This window comes from Littorina saxatilis, linkage group LG3 (genome assembly GCF_037325665.1).
Source record: "Littorina saxatilis isolate snail1 linkage group LG3, US_GU_Lsax_2.0, whole genome shotgun sequence".
NCBI classification, from domain to species: Eukaryota; Metazoa; Mollusca; class Gastropoda; order Littorinimorpha; family Littorinidae; genus Littorina; species Littorina saxatilis.
The window spans coordinates 34,704,797-34,732,756 of NC_090247.1; the positions used below are offsets into that span (position 1 = coordinate 34,704,797).

A 27,960-nucleotide genomic window follows, 5' to 3' on the forward strand; every position below is an offset into this window, starting at 1 on the left:
CATATCATTTTTTTAAATCAGTCGCTTCAAACGTATATCCTATACTTTTTTAGGCTCTACGTTTTCCGGAGCAGCTCGGTAACAAGCTACCTGAAGAGATTTTCCGCATACAAGTTGAAGAGAACATGCTCACCCTGAAAGGTCGAATGCTGATGTTTCCCCCTGACTGGCAAGGCATGACTCCATTAATACTGGCGTTGGGTGGACTATACCTGAATCAAATCGGTAAGCTTTTAACTGTAATTAAGTGAACGAATATTATTTGATATAAGGTAGCCAGGCACCTGAAGAGTACTAAACTGTGTATTAATTTTCTGACGTATACGTATGTTATATGTATGTACCCAAGTCAGAATTGAGAGCCGTTTGCCTATCAACAAACACGTCTTCTTTTTATGGGTGTTTGACAGAGTTCCACTCTGCACTCTCTCTCTCTCTCTCTCTCTCTCTCTCTCTCTCTCTCTCTCTCTCTCTCTCTCTCTCTCTCTCTCTCTCTCTCTCTCTCTCTCTCTCTCTCTCCCCTCTCTCTCTCTTTTGTATCAGTTATAAGACAGTTGTCAGTGCTTATCAGAACCCGTTTTATACTTCAGTACAGCATCCGGTCCAATGACCTATACTCTCATATTCCGAATGGTGTTTCTATAGTTTCATACATGTGATTAAATAACTGTTAATGTCACATGCTACACTTTCTGAACAATGTTACAATTGATGTTTCGGAAGGTCGGCTTGCATGCTTCATGTGTGGAGTGGAGCTCAGGACCACTTCAGAGCCCGACATGGATCCCTTGCAACTTCACAGGCAGCTTGCACCAAACTGTCAGCAGCTCAAGAGATACAGCTGTGATGGTTTAAAACCCATCGTAAGTGACTGATAAAGTCTGACCGTCTGTCTGCCTGTCTGATTGTCTGTCCGTCTGTCTGTATGTCTGTCTGTCTGCCTGTCCGTCCGTCTGTATGTCTGTTTGTCAGTCTGTCAGTCTGTCCGTCTGATTCTCTCTCTCTCTCTCTCTCTCGCTCTCTCTCTCTCTCTCTCTCTCTCTCTGTCTCTCTCTCTTTCTCTCTTGCTCTCTTTCTCACTCCCTCTCTCTCTATCTTTTTTCTCTTTTTCTCTCCCCTGACTCTCTCTATATATATATATCGCTCTGTATCTGTTCTTTTTTTTCTCTTCTCTTTTTGACATGTTATGCTTGTACGTGAGCATAGTCATGTGCTGTTGTAGTTTTGTCACCACAGAAATAATTGAGTTTGAGCCACGTATAGCATGCACTTTTCTCTGTATTCAGTCATGTAGTTTTTAATAAGTTTTGAACGACCACAGGCCTTCTCTGTATCTGATGTATACACCTTTTGTGAGAGTTGCATTCTAAAACTTATGTGACTGATTTTGTTTTGCCTGTCAGCCTGAGGGAAAACAGAAGAGAAGGAACTCGGCTGGAGACATCTACGACCTCCTCAAATCTGTGGCCTGAGTCTGTGCTGACAAACAGCATTTAACTACTGTTGTGTACATGTAAACGCCCTAGGCCCTACACAAGCAGAGGACGGATTTCTTCTTTTTTTCTACTTTTTCACGAAATAGGACACCAAAAATAGTACACCATTTAACTGTGCATGCTATATATTGCTTGCTCTGTGAAATGTTATGTCAACCTGTCCCCTATATGTATGTATGTCTGTCTGTCTGTGTCAGTCTGTCTGTCTGTCTGTCTGTCTGTCTGTCTGTCTGTCTGTCTGTCTGTGGGCTTCTTTTTTGCAAGAACAAGAACAAACGCCCGAGTATCTGTGGTACTGGAATTTACCATTAGGCATACCGCACACATACAAAAACAATCTTAATTAAACTCACACGATTACAGGAAACAAATATACATGGACAAACCGTGATATTTAACATCGTGTATCGCGCATTTATAATGATACCATTTGCTCTTTCCATTAGCGTCTTGGTTGAATACAATCCCTAAAATATTACTATCGTGTATACAAACAAAACAAAAAAGGTGTGAATATATCAGCAATTACGATTCTTAATGAGGTTGATGAAAGAGCGTTGAGTCGCACCACTAAGCCTAAATTGGGCGGCACTACATCTGATAGCAGTTTAAGCTCTGTTTCTTGACCCGCCATGGATGCTCCCGAGCTGCTGAAAACGCTGTGAGCATTGGATTTCTGCTGTGAGCACGCAGCCAGAGATGGCTAAGCCATGGACTATAACTAATAATTATGTCTGTGGGAAATCAATGGCAGCAGCAACAGGAAACAGTCTGCTCTGGCTTCGTCACTAGGTTTCAGTGAGTTCTGATGGCCTGGGTGTTAGCAAATTGTTTTTCCACAGTGTCTAAACCACTTCGTCTGTTGCTTTCTTCTTCTTTGCTATTCCTCTGAGGTCGTAAAAGGAACACAACTGAAACTATCGGATATCAGAAATATTTGTTGAAGATGATGTTAGGAGCTTAGAACTATCATAGGATTTGTGCGATAAAAATATCCGTAGTATCTGTAGTAGTAATAGTAGTAGTAGTAATAGTAGTAGTAGTAATAGTAGCAGTAGTAGAAGTGGGGGTGGTAGTAGTAATTTCCCCAGTAGTGTTTACTTTTTTAGGGCTTTGCGTTGTTGTTGTTGTTGTTGTTGTTGTTGTTGTTGTTGTTGTTGTTGTTGTTGTTGTTGTTGTTGTTGTTGTTATGGTTTTGTTGTTGTTGTTGTTTCAGTAAAAATCTTAAAAATCAACATGTTAAACCAGATTTTGTTTTTTATTTCTGGCCTTAGCACTCCTGGACATGTTTGGGAAAAATCTCTTTTTAAAATACTTGTTCTCTTTTACAAAGGTTAGACTCAAGATTTAATGAGTTGATGAATTAAGCATGAACATTTTAAGTACTGAGACTTTGTTTGTCAGTAAAGAGCGATTGAACAACCTAACACACCGTGTGCAATAAATTCGGTGACAGAAAATAGCTATATTGTTTACGTAGAGAGCGTAATCACACGCAGGTGTAAGAAGGGCACAGTATTTTCTGTTATTCTATTACTGGTATTTATTTTTTCCCGAATTTGGAATGAAGTGTGCGTACATTGTTGTTTGAGTTTCTGTTCACCCATCTGCTTGACATTTTTAATTAGACGGACCCAAAAGAGAGTCAATAAGTCGACAATTAAATGGGTTACAAATAAGTGTTTGGGTTGGTCGTAAAATTAACATTAACAATACAATGGTAATAGAAAAGTTTACAACAAGCAAGCATCATTTATTAATAAACAAATTGGTATACATAGCTTGTGCCTGTGCCTTTTTTATTTTAAAGGTAAACTGATTCAGATGAATTGTTCGTGTTTTTGTGTGTGTGTTTTATGTGTGTGTGTGTTTTTTTTATGTGTGTGTGTGTGGGCGTGCGTGTGTGCGTGCGTGCGAGCGAGCGTGCGTGCGAGCGAGCGTGCGTGTGTTTTATGTCTGTCTGTCTGTCTGTCTGTCTGTCTGTCTGTCTGTGTGCACATCTGATATGTCTGTATGTTTATCGTTAAACAACTCAGTACGACTCAACTAAAATCTGTACACTTTACTCTGGCCCTACTCTAGAACAGATGTTGGCAACACACACCATAGACACGCATGCGCTGTACTGACAATAAACCAACATGCCTTTTGATTACACTAACGAATTCGAGCTATCACTAAGCTCACAATTTCAATATAGTGAACAAGCCTTGTGTCTAGCTTAAAAACAGATACAGCTCATGGTGATATGACATTTTGTTTACTTTCCAAAAACTACCTCGCGTTTTGTTCACCTGTGACAAATAATATCATCCCACCAAGATCATATTATAGCCATGGTGGTCATATCAAGTTTATGCGCGAGGTGTGTTTCCTTTGAACTGCTCTCAAGTGACGATACCACAAGCAGAGCGCAAAATATCCGTGCCATATTTGAATAGCCTGTAAATGCGCATTGATGATCGACACACAGTTACCTTTAAATGTTCCCTTTTAATTTAAACCCATTTTCCACTTTTCTTTGTGTCAAGCATTTTTTTTACGTTTTTCATTCCTTTCTCTACCTGCCACACCTTCGAAGAAGGGACACAATCTAAATTTGCCGTTTTCAATACGGGATCCCACAATGTAGGGGAAAGGCTCCTAATATGGACCGGTGTAACACGAAATTTTTACTCCACGAAAAATTTACTCCGGAGTAAATATTTCGTACGAAATTCTTACTCCGAGTACACTTTTCGTACGAGAAAAGAACTCCCCAAGGCACGAAAAAATTACTCCCTCCACAAAAATTTTACTCCCCATTTTTATTACTTCCAGTAAAAATCTCGTACGCAAAAATGGGATGCGGGCGAAGGGATAATGCCAATAAGTGATCTCGCACACACGAATGTCGCGCTACCCTCCTTCCACCCCTTCCACCACCAAGACTAACAGGAGACAAGGGAGTAAAAATTTCGTACACCTGACATGGGAAGTTAAATTGCTTGTGTTGGGGTGAAGTAATTTGTTCGTTATTTATTCGTCAGGGGAGTAACATTTTTGTACGAAATGTTTACTCGGAACTCACCTGTCTTGGGGAGTAATTTTCTCGTGCAATGGGGGAGTGCTTTTTTCGTAAAGGGAGTAACTTTTTCGTACGAAATGTTTACTCCGGAGTAAAAATCTCGTGGGAGTAATTTTCTCGTGTTACACCGGCTCCTAATATGGACCACCTCCTGTTCTGACAAACTAACGGCGCTAGAGCGCTCAAAAAAGTTTTATTCGCTGTATTCACCCTCTCTGGATAACTTGCACATGTCAAAACAGTTGCAGAAACACACATCTCAAAACCGTTGGGCTTTTTCTCTTTTTTTTCACTTTTGGCAGTGTTCACTCTAAATTTGCCGCCTAAAACGGACTCGTTTCTGTCCACAGCCAAAGCTTTTATCACACAAAAATTGCTATATATGACAGCTAAGACCGCATTTGTTACATTTTAGCAGTGTTGACCCCGAGTTTCTACTGCAAACAAAAAATAATAGCAAAATCTCAAAGTATGTGCAAGTCCCCTAATATGGACCACCTTGAACAAATCGAAGAAAATAAAAGCTAAAGGCTATTTTCATTAATTCATTAAGAAGCTTGCTGAAAATAACCCATAACTAGCCCCCGAGATTTAAAAGAAATATAACAAAAAGTCTTCTTTTCGTGGAAGTTGATAATTTCACTTATTTTCACTCTGTTTTTGATAAGCTTCTTTAGTTTCCTGGTGTGCTTTAAATAATGCTCTCATCAACACGACACAGATAAATCTAAAGCATATTTGAATTATTCTGACTTGTACACTAAGTTGTATCATTTTATTTTGAAGTATAGTGTACTTTTTACAGTGATTCGTGAAGGCCGCTTCACTGGTCCATATTAGGCGCCCAGGCTCCTAATATGGACCATTTGTGATTTTTTCTGTATTTATTTTTGCCGAATGTCTATCAAAGTTATTTCACTCTAATTAGGCCTAAGAGAGAAGGATTACCAAACACAAAATAAAACTTCTTCGCAAGAAAACAAGCTAGTTATCAGCATGAAACAAAAAGTAGTCCATATTAGGAGCCCTTCCCCAACAAGAAAGCCGTTAAATTCTAAATACGCAGTTTGATATTGCATTCTTTAGACGGCATATGAGGGGCTGGGAGTGAGGTGAGTTATTTCTCCATGCTTGTTTTCTTATCTTTACATTTTCGTTCTTTTTGCTTGCTTTTTGTTTTCGATCATGCTTATGTAATTCCTTGTAGATTAGTAAAAATGAAATCTGATTAGTTACTGAAGTTGTTGTGTGTGTAAAGTGAAAAGTGTCTGTTTGTGTGTGTGTGTGTGTGTGTGTGTGTGTGTGTGTGTGTGTGTGTGTGTGTCTGTGTGTGTGTGTGTGTGTGTGTGTGGTGTGTGTGTGTGTGCTTGTGTGTGTGTGTTTGTGTGTGCATTGCCATATATGGATCTCTAGCTGGCTGTCTTCTGTGTCCAGGTCTGTACAAATGTTATTGAAGAGTGTGACGAATGTGTCGTTCTCTAACGTGTGTATGATTCTACATGACCAAGACCTTTGTTGACGTTGTATCTGCTGTCGAAAAAAATGAACCCTTCTACATCCGCCGTCATAGTTTTTGGGGTTGTTTACAGTCGGGGCTTTTGCGTTATTTGCATACATTAGTAAATACGAGCATGCAAAGCATTCGTACAGTTCTCCTTAAAACATTTATTCTGAGAAAAAATATAGACTGTCCTGCGTGTTTCCGAGAAATCAACGGATTACGCAAAAAGATTTAATGTTAATTATATACACGACGAGAAGGCAAACATGAGACCAACGAAGCAGACAATAAACAAAATTATACGCATTCAACACCGTGTGCCTGCCCAAGTGTAATCTGCTTTGGATTTAACAAAACCATAAAGGTTGGACTAGTTCGACTGCTGTGAAGTTTTGTTTATTAATTAACCAGCCACTGGCGCGGTCTCGGAGAACAATGACTGTCTTGATCTGTGTAAAATATTATATTTGATCAAATAACGTAGGCTATTTATACATATTACTAAAATAGCAAACAGGAAGAGTTCTTTTCCTGGTGACAGCATATTCCCGTCGCATATTACGTGTCTCCATTCCTCATTTTCACAGGCAGACTTGTCGCTCATGTGTCTGTCTACTCATGTTCGGGGATTTCCTATCTCTTTGTTTATCTGCGTATAAAAGGTTTTGGAAAGACCTCTCTTACATCATTCTGCGAATGCCCTTTGAAACAGGCACACTTAGTCTAAATATTAATGTGAGTTTATCGCATGCTCAGCCAATGCGGAATTTTCCTCAAAGTGTTGTTTTTTCTCTCATATTTCATTGAAAAGAATAATTGGATCACACACTTTTCTTTCTTTTTCTTTATTTGGTGTTTAACGTCGTTTTCAGGATCACACACACACACACACACACACACACACACACACACACACACACACACACACACACACACACACACTCACACACACAAAGTGAATGCGTGTTCAGATCGTGTTCGAATGCTATACAATGGATAGATGTGTAACCGTCGTGATGCTCGCGTTTTATTCATTTTGTCGTATCATCTGAAAGAGTGAAATAAAGACGAATAGATCATATTCCAAATGGACCTATAAAGAGAACGCTTAACTTTTAGTTGCAGGCTCACACTGTGTGTCAGTCTGTATAAGTCGATTTCTTTCTTTCTTCCTTTCTTTCTTTCTTGGTACAACATTTAAATTCCGAGATGGTAAACTTTGGCCATGTTTAAACCTTGTCCTACAACGGCTTAATCTTAGTCTTTGTCAACAAAAAGAATCAAGGAAAAATTAACGTAGGAGTTTATTAATATACAATAATGCACAATAGGCTCCTGCTGATACTAATGTTTTTATTTTCAGCGATTTCTGCACCCAACTCTCTCAGTGGTCATTCTTTTCTGATGGCCACAGAGACTCTTCACTCTCCACAGTCCAGCAGACAATGCCCACCCACTCCTATTCCTCGACCAGTGTCCTGGAAAGGCCATGTTTACGAGGATCTTCTGGACATTCCCACTGAAGTCTTTTCTGGGTCCAAGAACCACGAAAAATGGGAAGAATCGTCTGTTAGAGAGGTGATAAACATAAGCAGTTGGATAGCGCGCGCGCGCGCGCGTGTGTGTGTGTGTGTGTGTGTGTGTGTGTGTGTGTGTGCCATGTATGTGTGTGTGTTTGTATGTGTGTGTGTGTGTGTATTTGTGTGTGTATGTGCGTGTGTGTGTGTGTATGTGTGTGTGTGCGTGTATGTGTGTGTATGTTCGTGTGTGTGTATGTGTGTGTGGGGGGGTGCGGTGGTGTGTGTGTGTGCTAATGTTTATGTGTGTGTGTGTGTGTGTGTGTGTGTGTGTGTGTGTGTGTGTGTGTGTGTGTGTGTGTGTGTGTGTGAGTGTGTGTGTTTTGTGTGTCTATGTGTTTGCGTGTTTTAAGCGATTGTGGCTGCGCTATTAATGTATCATGAATATTTGTACTTGTATGCTATGTATTTTGATGTTCATGTATGTGGATTGAAAACTTCGTCAATTTGTTTAAATGCTTATCTTATTTCGACGTGGATAATTATTTGACTTGGCTTTAAGTGTATTAGAATATTTCGATGTGTATTATTATTTGATTTGGAATTGTGTACAGTATCATTTACTCATGTATGTTTTTGTGAGGCTCTTATAAAAATTTTAGGATTTGCGCCATATTATTATTTTCATTATGACCTATATTATAGAAGAGAGAAAGAAAAGATGGAGGAGTATTAGCAGAAGCAGGAAGCAGCAACAGCAGTGTTGTCATTGCTGTATTTTATGGGAGGCGTGCGATGGGGGAGAGGGTGTCTTGTTGCAGCCTCAGAGTAGCGTATAAGCATGGGTGGTAGGCCGTTCATAGTTACACAGGCAATCAGAGTGCAAGTATAGAAAAGAACTGTTGAACAGTTGTAGTGATGTGAGCAGTAAATTTATTTTTCGGGGTGAAGGAGATATTATGTTCCGTACATCGCACCTGATAGTAAAAGAAGAAGAAAAGCAAGGGAACATAAGAGAAACAAACAACCGCGTTGAATGAAACACGTTACTAAGTTCAAAGTAGAATTATTTCTCTCTCCTCAACGTCCCTCTCTAATTAACCTCCCATTTTCCCGACATAATCCCACATCAACTTTTTCCATGCGATGTTTCATAGTTCAGACATATCAGCCTGTTTGGTCCATTTCTAAGATTCAATATGATTTAACACTGACAGAAAGACCTGCGTGTAATGAGCAAGAATTTGGTGGAAAACACTGTATTGACTTGTGTGAAGGGACTTGTTCACTGATTTTGTACATATATTCATGACATTTTCTCTCTCTCTCATTCTCTCTCTAACAGGCAGCGTACCTTGTGCGCCAGCTGGGGACCAAGCTTCCCGTGATTTTTTTCCTCCTTTGTGAATCTGAAGGTCTCATGACTCTGAAGGGTCGCGTGAAGACCTACCCTGCTGATTGGATTGGATGGGATCCACTGGACATGGCTTTTTTTGGACTCTTCTTAAACGGCAATGGTAGGCTTATCGTTGTTTACCTCGTGAGGAGAATAAGGCGAGAAAAATACGGGAAGGGAGGTTTCTAACATGCAGTAAATGTGAACTTTACGCTGATAAGAACTCACTAGTTAGTAGTATGCTAGTATATTATTTGGTGGACATTGTTTTCGTTTTAACAAAGTAATATTCACAGCATGATTGTACTCATATGTCGCTGAAGATAGTTACCGTGAGTCGACTTTGTTATCTGTGGTTTAAAATTGGTTGGTGTTTTGGGGCTTGTGTTGTTGTTTTGGGTATTCTGTTCTCTATTGTTTATGAAAAGCGTATAACAATTGTCTGCTTCTGACTCAGCTCTCATGTCAGTAAAGATGGGGGGGGGGGAGGGAGGGTCACCTTATCGTTGTATTTTTTCAAGTTATGTGTATAACATATTATGAATTAAAGTTGTAGGTGTAGAACTCGATCGAAACGTGATTTTCGTGATTTTTTTCTTATTGCAGAAAAAGTCGAATGCGTGGCTTGCGGTGTGACATTCAGAAAGCTGAGGTCAAGGGACATTTGCCACGTGAGACGCCATAAACAGTTGTCCCCAAACTGCATGCTGCTGAAGCTCTCGTGCAGACATCAAAGCAGCGAAACAGTAAGTAATGGAATTTGTTTTAAACAAGGACAGGTAGAAGCATCTACCTTTTGTCTTTGTGTTTTGTTTTATTCTATTGTGTTCTTGGCTGGGCTCCTTGAACCATTTTGTCAATGTCATATTTACGGAGGCATTCTGCTATTGAAAGATTGCAAGGTTGCACTCCATTTGGTTAGGTTTGTAACCAGGGACTGGTGGATTAAGTCATGTGTTTACTGCATTCCCGTGTCTGTTAAGTTGTTGTTGTTGTTGTTGTTGTTGTTGTTGTTGTTGTTGTTGTTGTTGTTGTTGTTGTTGTTGGTGGTGGTGGTGGTGGTGGTGGTGGAGGTGGGTTTTTTGGGGGGTTTTGGTGTTTTTTGAAGGTTGCCAAGCACATCATTGTGGGGCTTTTAATCAGTAACATGCATCCGGCCACTCACAGTGTATTTTCATCCATCCTTCAAAATGTATTACTCAAAGAAATCTAGAGTATTATGATCCATGAAATAAATGAAAGGCATCTACGGATATATACATAAATTATTGACCCCACATTTGATATACATTCTAACAATTCATTCACAAAGACATCTTTCTGATGTAAGTGACAACTGCAAGGCATAACTATATTCACAACATTAGGACAAAGAAGACAGACGCCGATTACAGTACTGATAAAGAGAGAGAGAGAGAGAGAGAGAGAGAGAGAGAGAGAGAGAGAGAGAGAGAGAGAGAGAGAGAGAGAGAGAGAGAGAGAGAGAGAGAGAGAGAGGGAGAGAGGTGGGGGTGGCCGGGGGTAGTGATGGTGGAGGAAACATTTACTCTTTCTTTTTATATTTGTTTGGAACTTTTTGATCAAAAATAAATACTTCTGATCTGCAATTGCTTTTCGAATAAAACAAAAAGAGGCATTGAAGTCTTTGTTTAAATACTTATGCATATTTTAGCAGTCACAATTATACAATTTAATTCTGTCAACAGAGTTGCATGCATTTTTCGATTATTAACTCCAAACATGATTTCGTGTACTGTTAACTTTATCGTTTTATTCAAAGAGTTGTTGTTGTTGTTTGTTGTTTGTTTTTTGTTTAAAAATGCAATAGACTGTTTTTGTAAACAAAATTTAAAAAAACTTCAATTGCATGTATATAATCATATAACATTGTATAACTGTACTCCTAATACCTTTTGTGTAAATATTACACAATCAGTTTTACTCGGTATATTGTCTCTACAGTAGATTGTCGGCTTGATTTAATGCCAGATATGTTGGTCTAAAATGGTTTTTGGTTTCTCAGACTCGTTTTTCGAGCACCAGTGCCATCATTTGAAAATGCTCATCTTCGAGACTATAGTACTAACTGTCCAATCTTCTTGCTCTTTCATGTATTTTCACCAGAAATGGTGTTTTTGTGCAATAACAGAGAGACTTGATATGAATTACACAGAAAGGAGTTTAGAAATTCTGTCGAATTACAAAAACTTGCGTTTTTTCGGAAATCTCTTTTGTGACCATGATATCTACCCAGAAAACAAAATGTTTTCATCAATATATAAAAATATTGCTTTGTTATTGCATCAAAGGACTTTAGAGTAAAATAACACATACTTCAAAGTTCTATTTTAACTTTTGTGGAAGATGAATGTTTCCCCAAAACTATGTTTTATCTCAAAAAGACACACACAAAACTTCCATGTTCAAATATCACTTTTTAGGCGAACAAAAACACGCACCTTTCTGGGGATGTTTATTAAAAACATTAAAACAAAATTAAAAAGCTTGCCAAAGAAACAAACCTGAATTGTGTGTCATCTCTGCCCTTGAGAACATTATTATAGGCATTCTCTTCTTTTTCTCTTCAGACAGACGGCAGACGGGCCAGAAGACACTCATTGTCTGCCTTGGATGTGCTTCGTAGTGGTCATATCGCTTGAATCCCCGCCGCTGGAACATCGAAGGAACATCGCTGGCAACTCCTGCTCAAATCAACCCGTTCCATCTAGATGGTAATTTCTTCGTAAACATCCTGGCAAAAAAACATTTGTTCACGCTAAAACGTGAAATTAGTGAAATACTGGTTGTCTTAAATATTCTTGTGGTGGTTTTTGTTATGATAGGACATACTACACACTACGATCTTGAAATCAGAAAGGTGAAAACAGTCATAAGGAATATATCCTAGAACCATGCACGACGCGCACATCAGGCAATAAGACTAACTACCCGCTTGTCTTTGCAATGCCGCTGCTAACATGTTACTGTTATACATTTACCAGCATTTGCAGGTAACTTGCTGTAATGTACGCTAAAAAACGGTTAAAGAAAATTCGTCCCGAAATACTGTCTTGCAAAAACTAATGCAATCCAAGGGAGATGATTTTCTTACAATGAACCATGGAGTTTTATAACAAAAATATATTCATTCATGTCAGTTTCATTATGTTTGTAGTCTGAATATATAGAAAGAACAACATTTTAAGGGGAAATGCCTGCTTTCTTTCCTTCATTTTTTCATGAACACTAACGAAACTTTCTTTAACATACACAAAATCAGCATCTACATAGCTGCCCTTGCTGTTCCATACCATGTTTCTTTTTGTGATATACAAAGATCTGTGAATATTTTAATCTTTAAAATTCGTTACATTTGTTTCATTTACATTGGATTCCGCAGTTGTTTTCGTTTTGAGAATATATATACCAGTCCCTCAGGAATGATGAAGACTGGCTGTGCATGTTTATGACACTTTTGACTGTATTATACATTGTATTATACTGTAAGTGCCATACATTTGTATAGAAACTGGAATAACAGAATAGTGTTTATTCTCGCCAGCAAAGGACGTGCTATCCAGTCATGTCTATTTTGTTTCATTTATGTAGCAAAAGAGTAGTACTTTAAATCACACACACACACACATTGTACAATTTCTTACAGTTATAGAAAGACATTGTCTGTTGTCAAATTTTGCTTAGCTGCAGTGGTGTTCTAAAAAAGAAAAATGTTCAATTTCAAACAAAAGCAAGACCTCATTATGATGTGCTTGTTTTTAAAGATATACCATCTACCCAAGCATTGGTACTTTCTTTCTCTCATGTACTCTGGAGGCAGGACACTTTCTGTTAATGTTTTGCAAGAAAGCTAAGCAAACTGCACTTTAAATCCACAGTTATATTAATTTGTATCACGAATATTTACTACAAGACTATGCCATACAATAAGATGCACAATTTCAGTTGATGGACAGTAATCATATTTAAGGAGACTTACAAACATTCAATTGTTAATTTGATAAAAATGTGTGCATCAAAGGAAGGGTTGATTACAAACAGCATAACGCACATGCCATGATTTTGACTCTGTGTGTGTGTGTGTGGGGGGGGGGGTGTGTGTGTGTGTGTGTGTGTGTGTGTGTGTGCTTGAGTGCGTGCTTGAGTGCGTGCTTGAGTGCGTGTCTGTGTGAGTGCGTGCTCGCGCGCGTGGTTGAGTCAGTGCGTGCTAAAGTGCAAAACACAAAGGAAAGTCTTAAATTTAGGTCAACTGGTGACCCCATGCCAAACATCACTTATTTCGGAAATTCCCAATGTTATTTTCCAAGGTTCATATTGCACCCAATAGCTGTCGTGGTTTTCCTTGACGCAATCCTTTTATGGAAAAAGAATATTTGCGGTGACTTGTTTTCTCGGGAATGTTCGCGGAAACACAGATTTCTATGAAGTAACTCGCAGCTGCTCTTAGCTTCCGAGTTTTCCACAAACTTTTCGACGGCTGTACGAACACTCCCGGATACACGGAGTTGTAAAGCCTATGCATACTGGGACTACATACCTCGTTTTTCGATGATTCAGTGGCGGCGCTAGTGCACGAAAGTAAACAGCAAAGCAGGTATACTACTCAGTTCATTTCATCACAAAACTTTTAGCTCAAGATTCAAACAGTATTTGAATGACATTTGTTGCACTGTCGGTTTGAGAACAGGGTTTGGGTGGGGTGGGATGGGATACAGATACATCTGACAATGAAACACCCAGCTGAACGTTTTTAATTCTTGATGCGTTAATCAAAAACACTCAGTGATAAAAATGGGTGGGATACAGATACATCTGACAATGAAATACCCAGCTAAACGTTTTCAATTCTTAATGCTTGAACCAGAAACACTCAGCGATACAATCTGGCAGATAGCTAAGAACCATGATTGGAGAAAAAAAAAGTGAATTGTTACAAATGCAATTCGTGACAATTCAATTTTGTTCTTAATCTCTGTCTTACTTCATTGTTTATTTAATTCTTTATTTTTGCGTTTCTTTCGATCTTACAGTTCAAGAATGTCTTTGTTTGTTTGTTTGCCTTCACTTCTCATATAACATATTCGAAGTATAAACTGGCTCTTTGGAAGAAAAAACACACACTAAAATAAACTACTAAAGCTATGTTTTGGAAAAGGCCATCCCACCTGGCATCGACTCCAAAAACTCAACTGTTTATCCTTCAAACCAGGTTTTCTAACCCCCGTAACCAGGGCATCGCACAGAGTGAGTCAGACTGAGACCACTATGCCTCCCCAGAAGACAGACACAAGTCCTCAAACTATTGTCACGCCCTGTAGACAACCAACATGCGTGAGGTGTCACCAGCAACCCAGGACAGTGATGTTCCTACCCTGCAGTCACACGATTACGTGTCCTCCTTGCGCTGACGCCATGGACGACTGTGCAACGTGTGGCCGGAAAATATTGGGCACGTGCATCCCTAACGTCAGAATTCGACAATGCTAATTCAGATTCAACCCCAGATCATGCAGGCAGGGTGTGTGTGAGTGTGGGGGGGTGTATCTTTTCAAACAAGAAAAGCTTATAACGGTATATTTCTGTGCAAATCAAAAGCAAGAATTGCCGATTTTAAGCTTTCTTCCGTTGGATTTGATTGACTTTTTAAACACTGATTACATGTATACCACATGTACTTGTACACACATGTCACTGCATTTGTAGTTTATCCGATATTGTGCGTAATCTTTTGTTATTCAATAGTAGGTATATGACCTTCTTTTGTTTATCTTCAACTCATTAGATTGAATTTGAAGCAGCCTTGACTTAAGATTATATTGGATTTGTATAATCTTATGTCACGTTTTTGGGCTGGAGCTGACGTGATTGTTGCCGTTTTCCTAATAAAAGCAATGACATGTTCACTAACTATGAAAATAAAAAATCATGTGTTTGTTTGTGTGTGTGTGTGTGTGTGTGTGTGTGTGTGTGTGTGTGTGTTCGTGCGTGCGTGCGTGTGTGTATCTCTCTCTCTCTCTCTCTCTCTCTCTCTCTCTCTCTCTCTCTCTCTCTCTCTCTCTCTCAATGAATATCAACAAAGTATATTATTTCTGATAGACTTGTTTACGATAAAGCAAACATGATAAGAATTTGAATCAAAGGAGGAAATCGACTTACAAACGAGACTGAGAAAGGTAACCGATTGTTGTCATTTGAAAAGAATTCTCATTTATTTTGGAAGGATATGAGAGGAATTGGATGTGTGAGCAGGAGAAAGAGTGTGAGTGAAACTATTTCAAACACTGAGTGACTCAATCACTTTTAAACAAGTTTTTAACACCGATTATGTTCAACTTGATGAACAAGATGTGAACGATGAGAGTTTGGTAAATAATGTTATAGTACCAGAATTAGATTGTCCCATATCTCCTCAGGAGATAATAGAGGCTGTAGAGAACAAAGGAAGTCAACAGCACACGAAGACTGCCTCATATTTTAACGTTTAGAAAAAAATAAAATAAACGGCGTTTTCGTCTAAAATTATACTATGCCGAATATTGGCAGACTTGCCTAGTGTATGTTTCTGAAAACTTCCGAATCTCGACGGTTAACGGGATATAACTGACCGAAGTTACAGATTTCATCTCGACCAAATGAGTTTCAGAGTTCGATTTGGGGGTTGAATAAATGACATTTCAAATCAAGTTTTGTGTGACCACAGAAACTTGTATCAAGCGCCGATCGATTGAAGTATCCTATTCCTTTATCCTTACTGTAGTACTATTACAACTATGATCAACTACACGGAATCTAACAATGGAAACTCGCACCGTCACCGACTCGCTCCGTTTCAAGCTTTCCTTGTAGCTTTTTGCTCCCTATTCCCGAACGTATGAGGCTCATATGCAAACAAAAATGATTAAGTTTTTACTTCAAATAACAAACTCGAAACCACCCATCACCAACTTCAGGAAGGTTGCCAAGAACGGGCGCTGTTCAAGTCAAGAGGTGCAAGAGATGAGTCGGCGCTTGAACGTACACCACACTTTGATGTTTTCCGCTTTTTCGCCCGGTCATGAATACTTTAGTTGGGGTACGAAATGTGTCGCTAAATTGCTTGCAGTTATATAAAATGAGAAACTAAACTCAACTGTTAGAGCACTTCCAGTGCCTTTTTGTTTTATTCAGGTTGGGGGAGGGAAGGGGCGGTAAGAGGAGTTATATGTTTGCGGCTCGTCCGTCTGGCGGGTCTTTCAACGGTGTGTGTGTGTGTGTGTGTGTGTGTGTGTGTGTGTGTGCGTGCGTGTGTGTGTGTGTGTGTGTGCGTATGTGTGTATGTGCGTGTGTGTGTGTGTGTGTGCGTATGTATGTATGTGCGTGTGTGTGTGTGTGTGTCTGTGTTCTGTGTCTGTCTGTGTCTGTCTGTGTCGGTGTCCGACTGTGCCTGTGTGTCTGTGTCTGTCTGTATCTGTCTGTCTGTCTGTCTGTATATTGCATCTTTTTGTAACAAGGTAAATTTTTGACACGAATCCAACCGAAACTGGGCATTCAAACATCTGTATAAGCCCTTAATTATAGGTCGCGTAATAGGAAGTTCGTGCTCAACTTGAGAGATTTCAAAATAGGAACAGCGAATAAAAGCGATCGGGAATATCCGAAATGAGGCAATCTACGCATTACATTACAGAGTCACAAGGGGTACAAAAATTAATTTTAAAAGAAAAGAAGTCGAGTACATTTGGTGTCAGGTGTCAATATGTCGGTGCATGTCACACGATGACGCCAGCACATACGAAAACAGCACCCAGTAAGGGAGTAAGTCAACAGCAAAACATATTAATCATTTCTCGAAAAGCCTGGATGACAGTTCAAGTAATGAGACAAAACAAAAGTCTCATACCTTAATTTTGCAAGCCCCAACAACAGTAAACATTATCACTTGTATATATATTGTGCGCGTGCGTATTTGGGTGGGTGTGGGAGTCGGTGTGTGTCTGCCTGTGTGTTTGTCTATCTGTAATGTCTGTTATACTTTGTGTGTGGGATATGTGTGTGTTTGTGGTGCTTGTGTGTGTGATGTTAGTGAAAAACAATATGTTTGCAAAATCAGAAGTGTAGCATGGTGCCAAACGAACGCTCACGTCATCACAACAACGACATACCAAGGTCGTACATATAGTGACTTGCGTAGAAATATGTACACGAAGACATTTTGTATAATGCAGTTTGAGAGTATGGTACTTTCCCAAAATAAAAGCTCATGTCTGCGTATGGGTCCTCACGTACCGTAAAGGGTGTGTCAAAAAGTGTCAAACATTCCCACGTTTCTCATATTCTTCTTCTTCTTCTTCGTTCATGGGCTTAGACTCCCACGTTCACTCATATTTTTAGCAGGAATGGATTGTTACGTGTATGACCGTTTTTACCCTGCCGTTCAAGCAGCATACGCCGATTTCGGGGGAGGCATGCTGGGTATTTTCGTGTTTCTATAGCCCACCGAACTCTGACATGGATTACATGATCTTTTCCGTGCGCACTTGGTCTTGTGCTTGCTTGTACACACGAAGGGGGTTAAGTCACAAGCAGGTCTGCACATAAGTTGACCTGGGAGATCGGAAAAATCTCCACTCTTAACCCACCAGGCTGCAGCGACCGGGATTCGAACTCACGTCTTACCACCACGCCACTGGGCCCGTCATTCCTACGTCTCAACAAGTAGAAAGACTTGTATTCTCACGTTTCAACAAGTCTTTCTACTTGGCTGTCATAAATAGTCTATACTTTAATCTCAATTTCATGTGAAACCCACAAAAGTCGTTTCTAAGCAAGCACAAAGATCCAGCTGGCGTCCTTATTTTTTGAAAGAGTACTATCTACAACGTTCATAAAATGTCAACATGTACCCACGTATGTATAACGCGATTTGCAAAGGAACGAAGGGAGTGGGAGGGGGTGGGGAGAGAGGTCCCGTTTCTATGAAAAGGACCACCTCACAAAACTGCTGTGAAAACTGCAGGCCTCACGCGACAAACCAAAGGTTTGCAAACGTCTAGTCATACCGATCCACTTGTCGATAGAGTCGAGTTACAATTGTTATCGAGCCTAGTCATACTTGGCACGTAGCCAAATGCGTTTGTTGACAGCAGCATACACATACTGGAATCTGAAATTAGAACCAACACTTTTTCAGAAAAGGTACGTTGTCATTTTATTGTTGAGAAGATGGTTTCCGGAATTCTTAAGTGGCTTTCACGTCAGAATTTTCAAAATCTCGGATTGATTACCCCCAGAGTGAATGGGACTGGGAATGTGGGTACGGTCAATACGACACGTACCTGTCCTCGCCTATTCTCATTTCTGGAGCAGTAGCACAGCCCTTTGATAACACTTGAAGTTTTCTGACTGTACCTTATTCATGTTCGACTTGTACAGTCATGATTGTGTAGTTATTCACAATTTTGCTTGTTTGTTGACTTCATTTCTGAGAAATTGTTTTATCGCGAGTTCCTGAAAAAGGAAGATCAGTTTGAGCTGTTATGATTGTCGTTATGATAATGGTATAAGCCGACTTACTGGGAAATACAAGTATAATTTGAGATAATACTTATTTTAGTAAGGGACGCTCTGTGTGTGTGTTAGTGTATGTTTGTGTGTGTGTGTGTGTGTGTGTGTGTGTGCCGTGTGTGTGTGTGTGTGTGTGTGTGTGTGTGTGTGTTTAACGTGAGTGTGTGTGTGTCTGTGTGTGCGTGTGTATACATGTGTGTATACATGTGCGCGCGCGCGTGTGTGTGTGTGTGTGTGTGTATATACATGTATGTGCGAGTGTGGATGTGTGTGTGGATGTGTGTGACTGCTGTGGTGTGTGTGTGTGTGTGTGTGTCAGTCTGTTTATGTGTGTGTGTCTTTAAGTGTTGTCTGTTAGTGTGCCTTATTGTGTGATTTCATATGTCTGCGGTGTGAACGTGTTGTCATTTATGACAAACTGGTAATTAAAAGCCGGGAATTCTATTTAATATCACAGCTTGCACCCGGTATGCTGCACGTTTGCTGCCCTTTGCTTGCCATTAGTATTAACACACAACTGGATAGTGATCTAAGCATGTTGGCGAAGGTCTGGTAAGAGGGTATGTCTGTCTGTTTATCTGTCTGTCTGTCTTTCTGTCTGTCTTTCTGTCTGTCTGTCTGACTCTCTCTCTGACTCTCTCTCTCTCTCTCTCTCTCTCTCTCTCTCTCTCTCTCTCTCTCTCTCTCTCTCTCTCTCTCTGTAGTTCTACGTCTTGCAACCTTCTATAGGTGCGTATGTTGCGTCAGAAACTGCTCGCTGCCGGAGGGGTGGGGGGGTAAGGTGGGAACTGAGAGGCGAGGGGATCGGGAGGGAAGGCGGGTTATGGGCAGGGGACACGTTCAGAATTGTCAGATCGCTTTCGCTACAAAATGCGTGTGCTTTCGTGAAAATGAAGAAGGTATGTCATCCATTATGTTTATTGGACAATAAATAAGAGACGGATCTTCTAATCCAATACCTAGTTTTCGTCCTTGTTTGTGTTGTTTTTTTCCAGCTCCTGAATATCTAAACGGACAGTTTTTCTGTAATATTAGCCGTAGGTGAGATTGCATACTCAGTTAGGTTTTCTATATTCCTACTTTAGAGATTTTTCTCTGAATCGTGAAAAATAGTTGTTCACAAAAATGGTGACTAAATATCCCTACCTACACCGTGCAATTCCTACTGCCATGCACTAAGCAAACTATCGACACGTAAACGACCTTGTTAATTAATGGGAGTAATCATGACCATAACATTCTCAAGGGTAAGGTTGACGAGATTGGTTGGCAAGATTGACGTCTTTTACAGGGCTACTTTGCAAGAGTCACCGAAGGAGTCTGAATTTAATCGGAATGAAGTGACAGGATGAAAACAAACCTGCGTTCTTGAGAAAGACGATTTACTGCTAATATCAGGTATGACATTGTGGGGAGTGAACTGTTTTTCCCCCCGTTTCTTTCTGCCGTCTCAGCGCTGTCTCCAGTTTACCCTATAATTTACTGTTCACCAATAAACTGATCAGATTGTCACCTTCTTGCGTGCTTACCTGCTTTGTGTTTGTGTGCTTCAAGTACTTGCTAGCAAGTTCATGACTGATTCTCTGGTTTGGTCGTGTCTTTTTTTCATGGCTTGAACATGTGTCTCATCGTGACTTGACAGTGGGGTATATAAGCCCAATCTTTAAAGGTAAAGGCTCAACAGCCGACCATGATAATTATAGAGGAATCAGTGTACTAAGTTGTTTTGGAAAACTTTTTACAAGTGTGATAAATAAAATATTGCATGCATTTCTGGATGACAATTCTGTGATCGGCAACGAACAAGCTGGATTCCGAAAGGCCACTCTACTGTATACCACATTTTTGCACTACATTGTCTTATTGATATATTTTTACAACAAAAGAAAAAGTTATATTGTGCTTTCATTGATCTGCGTAAGGCTTTTGATTCTGTGCAACGCAGTCTCCTGTGGCAGAAGCTGATGCAACGGAATATTAATGGTAAGGTATTGAATGTAATTAAGGACATGTATGATAAGGCAAAATTGTGCGTGAAGGTGAATAGTGTATTCTCCGAGGCGTTCACCTCAAACATCGGGCTTCTTCAGGGCGATAATTTATCACCGATTCTTTTCTCACTATTTTTAAACGACCTGAAGCAGTTTTTGGTTGAATATGATGTCAGCCTAGAGCTGCCCCTGAAAAGAGCCCAAGAAATAGATGTTGAACGCATTAATGACTATATGTATTTGTTCCTGTTAATATATGCTGATGATACTGCTATACTCGCCGAAACACCAGGAGAAATGCAAAAAGCCCTGGATGGACTAGATCGTTATTGTAAAAACTGGGGACTAAGCGTTAATATTGATAAGACAAAAATAGTTGTTTTTTCGCGGGGGAAAATACGGAATATCCCACATTTTGTCTTGAATGGAGTACCTGTCCAAGTAGTTTGGGACTATGTGTACTTAGGTGTACTATTTAATTATAATAACAAATTTCATAATGCCATGAAACGTCAATGTTTGATTGGTAACCGTGCAATGTTCTCGTTAATTCGAAAATGTAGAAAACTAAATTTACCAATTGATGTGCAATTGGATCTTTTTGAGAAGTGTGTACATCCAATTTTGCTGTATGGTTGTGAGGTGTGGGGATATGATTCATTAGACATATTGTCAAGGTTTCAATTGCGATTTTTAAAAATGCTTCTTGATGTAAATAAAACTACACCCACTTGTATGGTTTACGGAGAGCTTGGTCGTTACCTAATTAGAATTGAGGTACAATGTCAGTTACTGGTTTATTGGCATAAACTGATGAAAGAAATGAACGATGGTGCGAATAAGATGTCTTGTTTAATGTTAAAACTACATTTGAGGTTGTACCATGTACAAAACGTTAAATTGCCCTGGTTGTCGCATGTCAATACTATGTTAAATAAGTTGGGTCTATCATATTTATGGACAACTCAGAGTCTTGCCGTCTCAGGTTTTAAACACGTTGTAAAACAAAGGCTAAGAGATCAATTCCTGCAGGAATGGAACACTGACGTGAATGCCAACAGCTTGTGTTTTAATTACAGAATGTATAAAAAGGATTTTTGTCTGGAAAGGTATTTGCTTTGGTTGCCTAGGAAATTCCAAGTTAAATTAGCAAAATTTAGAACAAGCAATCATAAGTTGCCAATACATCAGCACAGATTTTTTAATGCCCCTAGAAATGAAAGATTGTGTGATATGTGCGATAAAAATGAATTAGGTGATGAGTTTCACTATTTGTTCATTTGTACCGACGAAAGTATAGTGTCTGAAAGAAGAAAATTAATTAGTCCCTATTACCGATCTCACCCAAATTGTTTAAAATATGAACAGTTAATGAATTGTAAATCTAAGATAAAACTAATGAAGCTAGCAAGATTTGTAGCCCATGTTATGATTTTAGTATGTTAGCGTTACATCTAGTTTCTTTATTGGTATGTATAAATGTATGTAATGCATGCTTTTGTTTTGTTTTGTGTCTTTATAAAAGATGCATGGCATAATGGTATTGCCAGTTTATTTCGGCTGTATATTATCGTTGTCCGCTTAATGTATACATATTATCTGTCTGATTTCTTACCTGATTTTGTTAAACCTATTTTATTTTATTTTTGTTTGTATGTATGGAAGTGTATATTGCCAATTTATTTTGCTTGTATAGTATTGCTGTATTTGTCCGCTCAATTTGTATACATATATTAACTGTCCGATTTGTTACCTTTTTTTTGTTAAAGTTATATCTTTGTTTCAAAGCCCTCTGGGCCCAAAACAATAAAATACTTGACTACTTGACTACTACTTGGTCTCATCGTTTATCTATTTGCGCATTTGGAGGTTACTGGTTTGTCCGGTGTCAGAATAATGTGACTGTGTGAAACATGAAGCCTGTGCTGCGACTTCTGTCTTGTGTGTGGCGCACGTTATATGTCAAAGCAGCACCGCCCTGATATGGCCCTTCGTGGTCGGCTGGGCGTTAAGCAAACAAAAAAAAACAAAAAAACAAAAAACTAAAAATTTGGAGGTTACCTACAACACATAAACAAATCAACAATAAGACACAAGTTTATAGTGGTGACCATAATGTACATTCGAATGATATTGTAGGGCAAAACATTTCGCTGTAAACCAATAGAAATAAGCTTATAAGGGAAAGTCGCCAATCCCGGAACAGTCGGCCAACTTGGAACACCTCAATATGCGATCAACGGGGAACAATTCATGAACAATTGTTTTGCAGAAATGTCTAGTGACATTCCTTGATATTATTCCAGCAAAAAAATGACTACCGCGGCAAAACAAAAAAAATGGTACGTTTTTTAAACTTTTCTTCCTTCTTCTTCTTATTTCTACTGTCTACACTTCATATTAATACTCTTTATCTATATACGTTCACGTAAAATGTTGATTGCTGTGATAAACCTTCATAGATTTGCAATAACTTGAACGGAAAAAAAGATTTGAAACGTCACGTGTATCCAACAGAAAAACGCGAAATCCATGCAGGTGCCATGCGGCAATGATGGAACACATAAGAGAGGCAAACATGGAACAGTGTTCCAGCTTTGCCGCATTCTGTTCCATCTTACCCTCATCAAACAATAAACAGAACACTGCTGTTTTATTCACGTACTCTTTTCGGTTTTGTTGTGTTTTTCCTTTCTATAAGTTTTATTGAATGATTGATTGATTTGTTTGACAGTATTATGAGACCCGAACGGCGGTGGTTACCAGAAGAAATGGGCTGCGCTTTGTCGGCAGTGAAAAACGGAGATATGGGTTTGCGTTGCGCATCAAGAGCATATGGTGTTACTGTCACAACTCTTAAAAGTCATTTAGAAGGAAACAAACAAATTTGCAAAAGAAGAAGTAAAGTTCACAGGAAGACCTTCTACATTAACACCAGAGATAGAACAAGAACTAATCAATAGCATTCTTAAAGCTGAAATAAATTTGCCAACGTCACCCCCATCGTTGTTTTGTACACTGTACATGGAGATTCTGGTCATTATGATTGCTTGGTGTCAGCAGCAAATGTAAGCTTACCTGCTGCTGATGTCCTGCAACGCACAACCACAAGCTCGTCGAAGAGATCATCACGAAAAAAAAATCTTCTCCTTACAAGAAAAAGCTGGAGATTTCACTTGCAAAAAGGCGTGCAGGTCAACAGAAAAGAGGAAAGAATGAAGCTACAAAATCTTCTGCTCAGAGAAACAAGAGGGGGATATTTTCTGATCAGAGGGAAAAAAGGAGAACATTCTCGACGATGCGTTCTATCCCGGGGGAAAGCACTTGGTACTGCTTCATGTGTGGCACCAACTCCCCTGAGAACATGATACAGTGCCAGAGGTGCACACAGTGGGCACACGAGGACTGCGCTGACAGCAGCGGACAAAAGGACTTCGAAATCTGTACTTAGCAATGTTTGTGTGTCTGCAAAATCAGTTCTTAAATCTGTTCTTAGTTATTTGCTTTGAGACTTTATGCGTAATGATTAATTTTTTACATTTAGTCAATTGGGCAGGTAGCCCTTTTATATCTATTTGTCAACAGAAGAGGGGTACAGAATGAAGCTGCGAAATTTCGTGGTACTGCTTCATGATCATGTGTGGCACCAACTCCCCTGAGGATATGTTACAGTGCCAGAAGTGCACACAGTAATCACACGATGGCTGCGCTGACAGTAGAAGACAAAGGACATTGTCTGCGAAATCAGTTCTTTGCTTATTTTTCCTCTTTTTTTAAGATTTTGTTTTTTAGTCCTTTTTAGACCTAGCCCTTATTTATCGTTTTGTTTTACATTTAAGCTTAAATTGTTTTTCGATTTGTTATTTCCTTGGTAAAAATCAAAATATGATGTTGAAAAAAAGACATTTACATAAACTGGCTTAATCAAAATGTTATGACGTATTTATTTATCTTGTGTGTGTGGCAATGTGTGCTTGTTTGTGTGTGAATGAGAGTGTGTGGGTGTATATGTGTGTGTGTGAGACACAGACAGAGCTAGAAAGAGAGTCAGGGTGTGTTTGTATGTGTTCCGAGTTTGACAACACAGTGTTCCACTTTACACACCCATGCGTCCAACCTGGAACAAATGCAGACATTTTTATTGTGATAAGTCTGATGAGTTGCGTGACTTTTATTTTATTTTATGTGGTTCGTTTGTTTACTGATAGAGTTTAGTATGTGACAATAAAGAACGCTTTGCAATATCCATTTTGTTGTCTGGTACGGCTGTTTCTCCTTAACTGTTCCAGGTTTAGCGACTTTCCCCTATTCAAATATATTGAGGACCGAAAAGAAAAAGACATCTGGAATAGATAAGAGAGAGGGGAGAGAGATTGAGAGAGGGAGGGGAATAGAGAAAGAGATAGAGAAAGGTGTATAGCTCAATGTATTTTTTTAGATTGAATCAACTATCAAAAATAACTTCAAAAATGACTTGAGCAGGTTAGATGGGGCACATTCATTTTCATTTTCCTTCATCGCGGTCGGTAAGGATATTATGCCATCCAGCACAAGATAATACACACTCATCCTGAACTCAGGTCAAAATGAGTATGTTCGGCTCATTCTCTCCCTGACAGGATGCCTTGAGTTTCTTTGTCTGGCAAGGAAACCGATTTTTTTTTTTTACATATTTAGAGCTTTTTGTAATGTACTATTGATATAAGCAGATTCGCGATCGTCGAAAATGATTTTTCATGGTGTTTCGTAATTTTTATGTAAGAATTGATATGTAAGACAGTTTCAAGCGAGCTATTTTTCGCGGCTGTATTTACTGTGCAAACAACTCTTAATTAATATGGCAAAAGTGTCACGTGATAATCAACCGTTTGGTTTCGACGCGGTTCACTGGAGCAGACGATTTTTTCTGTAACCGGTTGACAGTGATGAAACCATATATTACGGTCTCCTTCCGGCAGCAGTCCCAAAATTTCGACTTGTTTTGACCTTAGAACGAAGTCTTTATCATAACTGTGAAGAACAGAACGGAGATCACTGTCGAAGTCGGCCAATCTGCAATCATTTTCGTCTCGCGAACACTGATCTCTAATTTAGATCAATGTGACTGTTCGCGAAAACCATATGGGAGATAACTCTGTTTTTTTGTTTTGATAGATTCGCGTAGGACTGTAGCGTCCGGTCAGGGAGAGAATGAACCGAACTCATTTTGACCTGAGTTCAGGATGAGTACACACTGTGTTTCTTTTGTCACCAATTTCTATTTAATGAAGCAATCATAAAACAAAGAAAATCAGCACAAACCTTGTTCATTTTGCTTTTAAACTGTGTTTGCTTTGGGGTGGTTTTTTGTTCGTTATTTATTCTGAAATTTATTGAGAAGATGGTAGGGGTCGAAGTGAAAAGACAGAAATGTAGGGCGGCAAACTCTTTTCTCATTTTAGTGGAATTAAATTTGGAATTAAATAAATCAAAGCTCCCAAATATCAACGGTATCAACCCAAAAGTTAATGGGACCGTGAATTTCATTTGATAAGGCATGCACCGATTTGTGTCTGGTGACTCCACTTTTATTGTGTGTTGAATACATTGAGTGGAACAGACTCGTGTGCTTACTGCATCAATGCCTGTAAACGAATATTATGATTCTAACTTCAGCACCTTGCTTTAGTACGTTGACTAAACGTTCACAAGTTATACTGACCCTAAGCAACGTAAGCTAAACATTTCATATAAGCCAGGATCTCTATCAGGGCTTTGTCTATTGTGTCTTGGAACATTAAAACAAGTCGTGTAAGGCGAAAATACAATATTTAGTCAAGTAGCTGTCGAACTCACAGAATGAAACTGAACGCAATGCCATTTTTCAGCAAGACCGTATACTCGTAGCATCGTCAGTCCACCGCTCATGGCAAAGGCAGTGAAATTGACAAGAAGAGCGGGATAGTAGTTGCGCTAAGAAGGATAGCACGCTTTTCTGTACCTCTCTTTGTTTTAACTTTCTGAGCGTGTTTTTAATCCAAACATATCATATCTATATGTTTTTGGAATCAGGAACCGACAAGGAATAAGATGAAAGTGTTTTTAAATTGATTTGGACAATTTAATTTTGATAATAATTTTTATATATTTAATTTTCAGAGCTTGTTTTTAATCCGAATATAACATATTTATATGTTTTTGGAATCAGCAAATGATGGAAAATAAGATAAACGTAAATTTGGATCGTTTTATAAATTTTTATTTTTTTGTACAATTTTCAGATTTTTAATGACCAAAGTCATTAATTAATTTTTAAGCCACCAAGCTGAAATGCAATACCGAAGTCCGGGCTTTGTCGAAGATTACTTGACCAAAATTTCAACCAATTTGGTTGAAAATGAGGGCGTGACAGTGCCGCCTCAACTTTCACGAAAAGCCGGATATGACGTCATCAAAGACATTTATCAAAAAAATGAAAAAAACGTTCGGGGATTTCATACCCAGGAACTCTCATGTCAAATTTCATAAAGATCGGTCCAGTAGTTTAGTCTGAATCGCTCTACACACACACACAGACACACACACGCACGCACATACACCACGACCCTCGTTTCGATTCCCCCTCGATGTTAAAATATTTAGTCAAAACTTGACTAAATAAAAAATTAAAAAAAAGCTTTTTGGGTACACAAAATTTGTTTTTTCCGTAGATGACCAATAATTAAACCGCTCGATCCTCTTCTTTTAAACATAAGTTTATTTTAACAAAGATTATAATCATGACATGTATACAAAGTTCACAGAAACAGCAACAAGCTAGAAGCTTATAGTGGTGTTCCTGCATTACAGTACAATTAACATAAGGCGGTAACGGCTGAACAATTTGTCTCAATAAACCAAATCTATTATTAACGTAATAAACGTTGCATAATGATTATAAAGAAAGACAGTAAAAGGAAGGAAGGAGGGGGGGGGAAAGAAGATGAATAAAAGAAGAGGGATGGGTAGGAGATGTGCAGAAGTTAAAGTTGTTGTCCTCTTAATATTACATAGTTGTTTCCAACTTGTATATTTCCTTTATAAAATAAACTGTTTGATAAAACTCAGTAAAAGAAATAAATGGGCTGATGTGTACATGCGCGTTTAGGGAACCACATCTTCAAATAGGTGCTATAAGTGCAACAGTGCCAACACACTTGCGTCAGACACATTAACAAATGCATGAACAGGTGCATTAACAAATCGGAAAATTAAGTTCAGCTAAATGGGGTTTTTTGCTCAGTATATATATATATGCCCTGCTGTAACTTCCCGAAACAGCACTTACGTACTCAGTTTCATGTGTTTTGAGACATCTGTTGCACTCACACTGTCTTGGTAACATTTCCATATAAGGTTATTACGGATAAAACTAATCAAGCTACTGAAACTTAAATATTAGGTGTTTGCTTA

General features: G+C 39.0%; 3 protein-coding genes and 1 long non-coding RNA gene across 6 annotated transcripts in view; all 4 read left to right on the top strand.

Annotated features, from left to right (window-relative positions):
- Positions 1-3,341, top strand: part of LOC138962238 (uncharacterized) — a 13,388-nt gene extending 10,047 nt beyond the window's left edge. The window contains exons 3-5 of the mRNA XM_070333982.1: positions 54-225; positions 724-863; positions 1,404-3,341. Coding sequence (XP_070190083.1) covers positions 54-225; positions 724-863; positions 1,404-1,472 — 381 coding nt within the window. The 3' untranslated portion in view covers positions 1,473-3,341. The remainder of the gene's footprint in view (positions 1-53; positions 226-723; positions 864-1,403) is intronic.
- Positions 1-27,960, top strand: part of LOC138962235 (uncharacterized) — a 190,000-nt gene that overhangs the window by 60,670 nt on the left and 101,370 nt on the right. The gene's annotated exons all lie outside the window — the stretch shown is intronic.
- Positions 5,599-14,931, top strand: LOC138962216 (uncharacterized). 3 transcript variants are annotated; one of them, XM_070333943.1, is made up of 6 exons: positions 5,599-5,675; positions 7,428-7,642; positions 8,927-9,098; positions 9,584-9,723; positions 11,566-13,589; positions 14,205-14,931. In XM_070333943.1, exons 2-5 carry the CDS (start codon positions 7,469-7,471, stop codon positions 11,635-11,637), a joined length of 558 nt encoding a protein of 185 aa, XP_070190044.1. In that variant the 5' UTR covers positions 5,599-5,675; positions 7,428-7,468; the 3' UTR covers positions 11,638-13,589; positions 14,205-14,931. The 3 variants fall into 3 exon arrangements, with proteins under 3 accessions (XP_070190044.1, XP_070190047.1, XP_070190046.1); XM_070333946.1 differs by having other exon boundaries at positions 11,566-11,709; XM_070333945.1 differs by lacking the exon at positions 5,599-5,675 and adding an exon at positions 6,742-6,799.
- On the top strand, positions 18,004-24,046 carry LOC138962217 (uncharacterized). Its single transcript, XR_011454449.1, has 3 exons — positions 18,004-18,169; positions 18,996-19,090; positions 19,830-24,046. It is a non-coding gene; the product is annotated as an uncharacterized lncRNA (long non-coding RNA).